This window comes from Halichoeres trimaculatus, unplaced genomic scaffold (genome assembly GCF_033239565.1).
Source record: "Halichoeres trimaculatus isolate MK-OKI-2021-1 unplaced genomic scaffold, fHalTri1.1 fHalTri1_scaffold_10, whole genome shotgun sequence".
Classification (NCBI taxonomy): Eukaryota; Metazoa; Chordata; class Actinopteri; order Labriformes; family Labridae; genus Halichoeres; species Halichoeres trimaculatus.
The window spans coordinates 35185575-35197374 of NW_027437187.1; the positions used below are offsets into that span (position 1 = coordinate 35185575).

Below are 11800 nucleotides of genomic sequence, written 5' to 3' on the forward strand. Positions count from 1 at the left end.
CAAAAAATTGAAATAAAAAAAATTGCAAAAACATAAAAAAATGGAAGTCTTAAGAAGTTGCACAAATTGTGAAATTTAGATTTTAGGTTTAGTTCAACTAAATGTTAATGCATGATTTTATTTAGTGTCAGTGTCTTTAATCATCAATACCCTCTGTAAAAAAAAATAAAAAAAATCTTTATTTAAATAATATCTTTTAAAGCTACAAGGAGCCACTGCAAAAGAGTCAAAGAGCCACATGAGGCTCCAGAGCCGCAGGTTGAAGACCCTTGCTCTCGTCCTACCAGTATAACATGAGGCTGAATGAGTCATAACTTTTTTACTAACAGGCTAAAAAGTCAACAAACGTGGCTCATTTTATAAAGACAGGGCATCTAACAAAAACCATCTGAGCGTAAAGTGACAAAATTTATAATATTCCTCTTTAAAACTGATTTTTTTTAAAACAAATCAAGAAAAATAATTATTTCAAAGACATGTTTGAGGTGTGCCAGTCAGAAAGTGGGTTGACCTGGGACCGTTTGGCCAACTGCTATCTGCGCTTGTTTACATCAAGGTAGTACCCACCCTTCATTACAGTCTCTCTTATACACAATAATGTAAGAATGTTACAAGTTAAAAGACATCTTGGGTGCTCCCAGACTGGACTCGTGCTAAGAACTTGCACCATCAGGTTTGCAAACTCTGACTCCTACTGATTCCTGTTAGCTCATCCATCTTATTTAGCCAAGATCTCATGTAGCTTCTAACAAGAGAGTAGAGACACAGCCTATATCTCCTCTTCAAAAGCCTCTGTCGTCTTGCTCAAGCTCTCTTCCCTTATATTCCTTGTCTTCTCTGCATCCACAGCTCTTTCCAATGAAATACCCAAGGAAGGGAAAACATCCTATGTTTCGTTGACTTAGCATCCTCGCTCGTATGCGCTAGGAGCCCTAACCGTTAGAGCACATACAGTAATGAACATCTTGATTATTGTTGGCCTGAAATGCTGCTCAGATGTTGTGTCTAAGCTGTAGTGCAGCCTCCTGCCACTAGCTGGGGCTGTAGCCCTGATTAGTTTCTACTTCTGTAATGCTACACCCTACTACAGCTATACTACTAGGATGTAAACAAGCGCAGATGGCAGTTTAGCTGTCATCCACCTGCACCTCCAGGTGCTAGTTCTTCTATTAAGTAGTTCTCCAACCTTTACGTTCATAGGAGAAAATCTACTTTATCTTCACAATGAAGACAAAAAATGAATTGAATACTGTACATAATTGAGATCTGGTGAATGATTATCCAAATAAGTTGTTGAATTTAAAAAAAATGTGTGAATATATATATATATATATATTTTTATATATATATATATATATATTTTAATAAAATAAAAATATTGACAATTTAAGAACTTTTACAAAATGTGCAAATAATTCAAATAATTTTGACGCTGGAAAAATAGCAAAATTTCAATATTTAAGAAATTTAATAAATTTCAAAAGATTTGAAAAAAATAAAAATTTGCAAAAAATAAAAAATAAAAAAATGTAACAATTTCTGAGAAATAAAGAAAATCCTTAAATTAAAAAAATAATAATAATAAAAAGATAATTAAAAGAAATTGTAAAATAAATTAAAAATGTAAATGTGGCGGCAGGCTTTATTAAAGGATTTGATGAAGATATAGTTCACTTTATAGTTAGAACAATATCTATAACTATAGCCCATGTTTTTATTTAGTCTTATTTTTAAATCATAAATACAATCCATAAAAAAGAAGAAAATTCTTTATTCAATAACTTTTTATTTCAAGCTGCAAGGAGCAACCATAAAGGAGTCAAAGAGCTGCATGAGGCTCCAGAGCCCCAGGTTAAAGACCCCTGCTTTATCCAAATGGGAAACCAACCATTGGCTCTGCAGACTTTGTGATCCTGTGTTTGGCTGTGTTTAACAAGAAGAGCTAAATTTGTACTCCTTTTTGCATGATTCAAATGTGAAAAACATGATAAAGAGATTCAAACAACGCAGGGTTTCTTGTTTACATCCAGAATTAAAGCGAGACCTTTAAGAAAGCTCAGAATTACAGAATTCCTTTATTTGCGTCTCTGTAAACATGAAATGAAGGCTTGAAAATGCATATGCATTGGATGTGTTGTGAGTCTCCTGCGCATACATATGAGGAAACCGTCCCCAGACAAAGACGGCATCACACCAATTTGCTGCTGAATGTCTCTGCTTTGAAACCAAACACCATGTGTCATTTTCTGAAAGCTGAACCCACAGACAGGGAAAACAATCGGCTCCAAATTTATGCAAACAAGGTCTGAAATGCTACAAAACGCCTGTAGGAAGCTCAAACACAAGATTTCAGCTTGTCAAGGCGTAATTTATTGTCTGCCAGACAATGAGAGCCGTTTTGTCTTCCACAGTGTTGTCAGCTTCCCTCTCTGTAAATATTAACTGATCCTTTTCACATTTATCATGATTCTGATGCTCTGTTTTCTTTAATCCCTTTAGAACAGTCGACCTTTCTGTTTCATGGTTACAAAGACTCACTCCTGGGTTATTTACCCTGAGCATCACTCCTCACAGGAGCTGAAAGCCTGCAGACAAAAGTGACGAGGAGGCACCTTGACTCAGTCCAAGTTGATGGAGTGGGAGGAATTGTTTTCCCTCCATTGTGTTGGGTTTATAAATGTGCCCTGTCTGCATGTCAGAGAAAATATGACACTGTGAGGGCTTTAAGTGGTCTTGAAATAGTCCCACTTTTATTTATTTATCATTACTCATGACAAAAATGAGATTATCAGCACCAAAATGATATAAGTGATATTTCTCAGTATCTGTGGGAAGGTCGGATATTTCTGTCCACTGTGCTGTCCAGAAAACATACAATTGTGGAACGTGGATCATCTTGTGAAGTTATGCTTAAGTCAAGGTTTAGCGAGGCTTTTATCGAGGTGTGTGTTTGATTTGGAAATAAATGGAGATCGGATCAAAACAAGTTTTCTTTGTTCAAGTCAACTGTTTACTGGATACAACGCATCGGGGTAAGGTATTCATTAGTACAGTTACATAGCCCAACGTTTTGAAACGTGACATCAAGCAAATGTTGTAGCAGCCGGCTACATGTAGTGCTATCGGCAGCCTGTTTCTCCGACGTATCTGTTGGCCAACGTGACAACAAGCTAACACTGTCAGTTTGTAAGTAGTTTAGTAGTTGTCTATATTTAGCACAGCTAGCAGCCCGATGCTAGGAGATGTGTCTGTAATGTGTAACGTTAGCGAATCCTGGTTCTGTCCTGCCAGTCATCTACCAATCAGAGCTAACGTAACCTCACTCTTCAGTTTATTGATAGACTCTCAAGTTTGAACAGACCACTGCAGAATAACTGCTGACTGTGGGTTGGAGTCAACATTAGCACAAACGGATCGGCCTGTGTTTAAGCCTTTAGCTTGTTTTCCACAGTTTGGCTCTTGTTTTAGCCTTTAGCCTATGTTTGAGCTTTTTTCTTGTGTTTTAGCCTTTACATTGTGTTGCAGCCTTTAGCTTGTATTTTAGCTTTAAGTCTATGTTATAGCATTTAGCCTATGTTTTAGCCTTTAGCTCTTGTTTTAGTCTTTAGCCCTTTCCTAAGCTTTTGGCTCATGTTTAAGCTTTGAGCTCGTGTTTCCAACCTTTAACCACTATTTAGCCTTTAGCTTGTATTTCAACCCTTAGCGACTGTTTTAGCCTTTAAGTCCTGTTTCAAGCCTTTAGCTAATGGTTTAGCTTTTAGCTCTTTTTCTAGCCTTTAATTCCTGTTTCTAGCCTTTAGCTCGTGTTTTAGCCTTTAGCGGGGTTTTTTTTAAATTGTAGCTCATGTTTTAGCCTTAAGCTTTTGTTTCAGCCTTTAGCTTGTGTTCTAGTCTTCAGCCCCTGTGTTATAGAGTGATACAGCCCGAGCTAAAGGCTAATTAGCATCACTACAAAATCAATCACAGAAATCGTTTTCAGCAGAGAAAAACACAGATCTCTCTTCTCTGTACTAAACTTTGTCAGCCAGCGTGGTGTTGTCATAGAGACGTAGACATGCGGTAAATCGCCCGACCTGACCGTGAAGCTAAGAAGTAGCAATTTAAAACAACCTGTAACCAGCAATATTGGTGCTGATGATCTCATTTTAAAGCGTTGATTATGATCAGGCAGATATCTAGATAGAAGACTTTCTATATACGACTGAGAAGCTCCTCACAGCCCCTTTAAGACAATTCTTTAAAAAACACTACCAATTCTAGCCACAGGTGTCACTGTAATCAACGCCAAACTGATAGTCCACACAGAGCTCTTTAAACTTCTTGCCTCTTAAAATTTCTGTTGAGACAGACAAGCTCGCTCTGATTTGTTAGATTTTATTATCACAGAGTTTGTCGCCCAGAAGAACTCACTCCTCTGTCTCTTATCAGGACTGATTTTGATTTTCCTCTGTAATGATTATTCCTACTCTGTCCCCCTCCTTCCCTCCTTCTCCTCACACACACACACACAGACTGTTTCCGTGCTGGAGGAGCGTCTCACCCTGACTGAGGACAAGCTGAAGGAGTGTCTCCTCAACCAATCCCAGATCCTCGGGGTGGTGCGGTCCTCAGAGGAAAGGCGGGAGACGGGGAGCGAGGGGACGGAGGGATCAGCTGAAGACTCCTCATGAGGACGACCTCCACCTCCTCAGACTTTATACCGCTGCAGCCAAAGAGTGTGTGTGAGTGTGTGTCTGGGCTTCTTTATGTCCACCAAGGTGGTCTCTCTCAGGGTCAGTGGGCTAATCAGGATTTGGATAGGGCTTGGTGTGTGTGTGTGTGTGTGTGTGTGTGTATGTGTATGTGTATGTGTGTGTGTGAGCCCAACATCTTTCCTCTCTGTCTTTCTTCACCTCTTAAAGATTTCCAGCTGTACAGCCGGACTCGGTCTGACTGAGACATTCCCCGGTGTGTGTGTGTGTGTGTGTGTGAGTGATGGTTGTTATGGGTGTTACATCCAATAGAGACAGCTGCAGCGATGAAAACAGATGGTGTGTGTCTGCTGCGTGACCTCTCTGCATGTTGTGCTCTTGTTTACATGCGTACGTTTTTTGTTAGCAGACGCTACAGTTACGTCTCTGTGACTTTCTCTGGATTTTATGTGCTCCATAACCCGTCACAAACACGTCACATCAAACAGATTTATATGAATAAATGCTAAACCATGTTTCACTGATGTCATTAGATTTGTCTGTCTTTTTCAGGAAAGCATCTTTCTTCATGACACAGATGTTCTTAAGTGGTTTTCAAGGCTTCTGCGCTAAATTTTAACAACCTCAAATCTCTTAAACAGTCTTTTTACAGGACAAATATTTCAAGCATTTGTCATACTGCTCATATTTTTGGAGTTGAAAACCTACGCACAAAACTTTACGAGTCTGGTCTATTCTCATACGCCCCCAGCTCTCGAGCTTATGAAGATGAAAAGTTGTGGAGTAGAAGCGACAAAAAGTGGTGCAGAAGAAAGAAAAAATCAGAAATATTTGGGTCTAAAAATGTTGTTTGAAGTCAAAACAGTCTCAAAGTGAAATCCAGATCCTGATCCTGGCATAAAAACATCCTGACATATTTCCCCCATATCGCACCCTAGTGGAGAACACGTTCCTTGGTCAGAAGCAGAGTTTGCTGATGTCATCAAGGGACACCTGAAGGTCAGGTGAGCTTTGACTTCATCAGTAAGTGAAGATGGAACAAGGAGGTTTGAGCTCACTGAGTATTTCTCGTTAAATTGTTTTACTGAAAAGATGATCATTTGACTCTTAAAGGAGCAGTATGTAGAAGTTTTCAGTATTTGGCCAAACAGAAACGGTGGAAATGAGTTATAATGTTAAAATTAAGTTAAACAAAGGCTTTTTATGTCTTCACAGCTGCAGAGGCCGACATAACAAACAGCCATGTTTGTCTACGGCAGATTTTGAGGGACAGAAAGAGCGAAATGGTTTTCAATACGTGCCTGGCCGCTGGTCCTAAAATCTACCTGGAAGTCTGGTGGCGAAGAAGAAGACAGTGTTTGTTGTTTGAGAAGAATAAGAAGAGGAAGAGAGTATTTTTTGTTGTTTTGCAGGACACACTGCAAAAAAACTGCAATCATATCAATTATTTTTGTCTTATTTTCAGTAAAAATGTCTTTGGACTAAATATGAGCCACATTCACTTTAAAAATTGCCGCATAACAATAAATTTGCAAAACTTATGACATTTTAATTAGTTGAAATTTTGTTCAAAATTTCAAAATTTCAAAAAAATTTCAAAATTCTTATTTAAGAATTTAGTTCTAAAAAAATTGCCATAATTGCATAAATTTGAAAAAAATATATATTTAAAAAGATTTCAAATATTTGCTTAGTTTTCAATAAAAAAATAACATTTTCAAAAATGTTCAACTTTTTAAAAAATGAAATTAAATAAAAAAAAAAACAGAAATACAAAAAATGATTTTTTAAACATTAAAAAAAATTTCAAAGCTTAAAAAAAATATTACGTTTTTTTTCACAAAAATTGAAATTTAAAAAAATTTGCTAAAATTTTCCCAAAATTTATTGCAAGAGGTGATGCATATTTACTTTAATGAAATATTAATTCATTATTGTATTTAGGGTTAATTTCTTTAATTATCAATACACTGCGTAAGAAAAATAAAATTTCTTTATTTTAATAATATTTTTTAAAGCTACAAGGAGCCACTGCAAAAGGAGTCAAAGAGCCACATGAGGCCCAAGAGCCACAGGTTGAAGACTCTTGATATAGAACTTTCTGTTTTGCATTAATTTCAGTATCAAATGAAAAAAAAAAACAAGCTTAATGTGAGAAAAATGAATTTATCTTCACAATCTTCACATAATGTCGCCTTTTAAACAGTGACTGAAATTTAAGATTTGTCACCTCATAAATCTGAACACTCCATGTCGCTAAAATTCTTATTTCTACACACTGCTCCTTTAAAATGCACTTTTGTTGCATTAGAACTTAACAAGGCAGCACTGGAGGGGTCAAAGGTCAAACAAGCAGCTGTGGTTTTTCAGCTCAAAATAACCTCATGACTGCGCATAATCATGCATTACAGGCCTTTAACTCATGTCGTTGGCTGCTTTAGTCAATTTGAAGCCAATGTTAATTTCTGCCTCTAAATGAGCGTTAAAAACCAGAGCAACTTTGCATTTTAATTCCAGGGGCCTCCACAGATTCAGACTCCTAACTCACAGTTTTCTTGATCCTTTGACATCGTCTGTATTTTAATTTCTCAGGGTGTCACTGGTTTCCAAAAAGCCGTGTAGCTCCGGGGTGTTATCTCGTAAACATCTCATGTGATACGTGTCATTCTGTTTCTTGTCTCCACCGCTGACTGTGAAATGTTTTGTCTTGCTACCGCCCAGCGTGGAGACTGTAGCAGTTGGTATTTTTCCAGCGGCGGACATGTGGCGAGCGATGCGGCCGGCTCGGGAGGAAGCAGTAAAAAAGCCACACAAAGAGGGGAGCTCTCGGCTGGCTGCTGTTTGCTCTCCACACCACATCCTTCACTTCCTCTCTGGCTTTACTGGTTTTCTTCCTCCTGCCTCTTTTTCTCCACAGCAGTTACATAAAGCTGGGCCGCCCGCTCATAGAGGGGACCGGTTCTGTGAAGACCTTGGGCTTCAGAGAAAAGGACGGGCATCAAAGAGTGAAGTAAAAAAACAGACACAACTTCAAACCAACACAAACTGCTGCTTTCTCTTGTTTCTGGAAGATTCTCAGAATTCAGTCCTTTAAACACAGACTAATAATGGGACAGGACACAATCCATTCTGTTCTCCACAAAAAAAAGGTCCAAAACTTGTTGTTTGACTCAAGAAGCCTTGAACTGAGACTTTTTCAGAGAGACTTAACGGTAGGGTCTGCAGGGTTTTCCTGAAAAAAATAAAAAGTCAACTTTTACAGGAATAATCCTGCTTAATCCTCTCCTCTGGGCCTCTATACATGTGTGTCAGTGTCGGTGTCTGCCTCAACCCCCTCCTCTGCCTGGATCTTGATATTTTGGTTGTATCAGGATGTTTCTGAGCAGAGAGTTATCGTGGTTACCTCAGCCAATTACAGAGCACCTAGTGCACAGGTGACTTTGCATGTTAATGATAGCGAGTGTAAGAAGCTAATCAGAGCAGCTTTGTTAGGGGACGTAGCACGGAGGAAGAAAAATACATTTAAAGTGAAACGAAACGCCAAACAGATAAAACTTTTTCCTAATCGAGTATAAAGCTTGGCTCGACTTTCACTTGCTTTCGGGACAAACTGCGACCCAAGTTAGCTTTCTGCTAACCCGGTATGTGTCAAATACCTGGGATTAGCTTGTGCTAACATGCCATGTCAGGTGCACGGCTCCCGAGTCTCTCCCACATAGAAACATGGTGCTACAGGTGGTTGCTGGGCTAGTGGGTGTGTTCACATAGCTTTGGTTGGAGACTGTGGGTGTGTGCTGCTGCTGGCCCTGAGCCGAGGAGGAGGAGCCTATTTTAAATGTTGTGTTTACTAACAAGTAACAGAAATTCCCTACCTTTAAGACGTGTATGTAAATAAAAGATACTGGACACCATAAAATGTTAGTTTTATGATTCTTACCTTAAAACCAAAGTCCTCTTGGGGTGTTTTCATCATCCCAGATGCGCACAAGTCACTTTTTACAAGATCAAGTCAAGTCTCTACATCCAGAACTTAAAATTCTGAGTTTTCTTAGTTTCAAAAGTATTACAACAGGGCCAAAACAAGTTTTAGGGCTGGAGGTGACATCATTTCACAACTTAAAGTTGGGAAAAGTTTGGCTCAGAGGTTAAAGAGGGGGTGCTGTAAATTTTTTAATCTTTGATATGTCCCTCTGATGTCCCCGTAGTATCTCTACATTATGTACAGCTCATAAAAAAATTATATTTTTCTTTCCCTGCTGTTTTAGAAAACCCCTATTTTAGCCTCTGTCTGAAACATTTCATTTTAGCTGCTGTCTCTTTAAGAACCCTTACTCCAGACCCTTGGTGTTTGAGGCCCCCAATGAGAGATCCTTATGTGATGACCTCATCATTTTAACAAATCTGGTGAAAATCTGGTGAAGGGCTTGTGTTTTTTGATTTCTCCAACATATGAATATTTTAGAGGTTTGAAAATCTGCACATGCTCAGTCTGAACATCCAGCGCTGCTACTTAAGATCCATGTTATCCTGTCTGTTCATTGAATAAAAGCATCAGTCTTAAAGAGGTCTTGTGGGGACAGCTGGGTGACATGTGCAAGAGGAGGAGGAGGAGGAGGAGGAGGAGGAGGAGGAGGACTCATTTCTAATAATTCTTAATGTGCTTCTCAAAAAGCACCTCTTCATCATCCTGAAATCACCTACAGTCTCTTCAGTCAGATGCTGGCGTTTGGATGTGGATGTTTCCCTGTAAAGCTGAACTTATCTGACTCCTTCAATAAAGAAAGAATGACCTCACTTTGCAGAAACATAACCCAGAGCCTCAGACAAACATGAAAACACAGAAAGAGACAAACAAACTGAGCAGGAAAAAAAAGCAGCTCAGAAAGTCACGAGCAAACATTTAACGACCAATTTCCAGCCTCACTTCCACTCCGCGCTCATTAGGAGCTCACAGGCCTGGGTTTACAGTGAACACACAACAACATGGTGTAAACTCCTCAGTGTGTGTGTGTGTGTGTGTGTCTTTTATGTGTTGTGAACATGATCCCATGAGCTGTTAAAAGCTTCCTGGAGGAGGGGCTTCCTGTTGATATTGAGGAAACAGTTCTGGCCACCGGCTGAGCCAGTTAACTGCTGAACAGTGTGTATGTTTGTGAGTGTGTGAGAGTATTTATCTGTTTTTCCCTGAGTTTACAGGATGTGGAGGTAATTGTAAGTACAGTCCTAACAGATGTGTTGGTGTCAGTGTATCAGTGTAAATAATTTTGTTAAATATCTGTGTAATTTTATATATATATATATATATATATATATATATATAGACTGTCTTTTGATTTTTTCTGTCTATAATTATTTTTTTTATTATTTTTTAATATACATTCTTACCTTACATATCTTATCTTTTAGTATTATGTCATCTTATTACTTTTATTATTATTATTATTATTTTTATTATTATTATTATTATTATTATTATTATTATTATTATTATTATTTTATCATAAATGGTAATTATTTGCCTGTTTTAATTCCATTTTAAGTTTGTTAGCTTTTCATTTATCTTATTTTATTTTTTAATTCATATATTCCTTTATTTTAATTTTCTTTTTTTATTTAATCTATCAACAAATATATGCCTTTGAATTCAAAAACAAAAACCGAATAAAAAGAGTGTGGGGAAAAAAAAACTAAGTTTGTTATCACTTATCAAAAACACTACAACACTCAAACTGAAAATGCTTCCAGTCAAAGTCACAATATGTGATGATTTCCTGCACTTTTAACGAGCTATATGTACGTTTTAGGACAAATACTGAAGAAAACTGAAGCTGGGGCTTTCAAAATAAAACATTACGAAAAACAGTGGTTGTGTCCCAAATTAAAAAAAAAAAAATTATCAAACTTATTTACACTCTTACATCAGCACCAGATGATATGATGAGCAGGTGGTTTTGCAGATTATAATCTTAAAAAGCTGAGCAGAGCTGTAGTTCCCCGAGTGTCCTCTAGAGCATTGGTTTTCAAAGTGTGAGGGGCGCCCCCGTGATTGACTAGCACCCAGTCCAGAGCATACCCCGCCTCTCGCTCAGTGACAACTGGGATAGGCTCCAGCCACCTGTGACCCTGAACAGGGGCGCGCCTCCCCTGGGGGGCGCCAAAGAGTTCCAGGAGGCGCGAGAAGAGGAACAAAAACCAAAGCACAAAATTATAACAAGCAAGCATGGCGACTGTGGAGGAGATATCAATAATGTTCCACTTGCATAAAAGACAAAAACTGAGGCAGCGTTGTAGCAGGTGCTGGTCGGAGGGGCAATTATAAACAATGTGAAAGATCCTCCATTGTTATTTCTTCCTCGTGTGTTACTAAAGCTTTGTATTGGGTAGTAACAGGAACACTGCCCCCATGGTTGTCAGTGGTACTGCTCTGTTTGGTCTGCATCCGTAAGCTTCATAAAAACATGCAGAAATTCGGACGAAATAAACGCAGAGGATGGACAGAAAAAGAAGATGTTATGGGTTCAGTATGAGAATTTGCACCAGTGTGATAATAATTTATTCCTGACAGGTTCCTGGACTCAGCTCAAAGTTCTGGACGGGGAATGTAAATCACTCTTTGGTCACAGTTTTGTTTTGTATGGTGGGCTGTCTGATACAAATTTATTAGCCCACCTGTCATAAAAAAACATCATCCAGCATCATGAAGCGCTTTTTGTTTCTTTCTGTGAGCTCTTTTATTCGTCATCAGTTTGAACAGGAGCGAGGAATTTCTGTTTCTATCCCCAAATTTGATCCAGCACACTGAGGCTTTAACTGCCAATCATGTAAGGAGGAAAACATGTTTGTTTTTTTTATGAGCGTGGCAACGGAAGCAGGTTGTTAAACCCTTCTGGCAAACAGACGGCTTTTATTCAGCCGAGGAGAAGTCAAACAGAGACATCGAAAACAAACAGAGCAGCCACAAGTTGGACAGTGTGCAGCTCCCAATATTTACCTGCCCTCTTCTGCACCTATTTGAACAGGTGTCACTGTCCGTGTGTGTGTGTGTGTGTGTGTGTGTGTGTGTGTGTGTGTGTGTGTGAGGAGATGTGCACATTAGATAACCTACAATC

General features: G+C 38.6%; 1 protein-coding gene across 1 annotated transcript in view; it reads left to right on the plus strand.

The window, feature by feature from the left end:
- Positions 1-5200, plus strand: part of poc1b (POC1 centriolar protein B) — an 81644-nt gene extending 76444 nt beyond the window's left edge. The window contains exon 12 of the mRNA XM_074677735.1: positions 4512-5200. Within this exon, the coding sequence (XP_074533836.1) occupies positions 4512-4670 (159 nt within the window). The 3' untranslated portion in view covers positions 4671-5200. The remainder of the gene's footprint in view (positions 1-4511) is intronic.
- The last annotated feature ends 6600 nt before the right edge of the window (positions 5201-11800 follow it).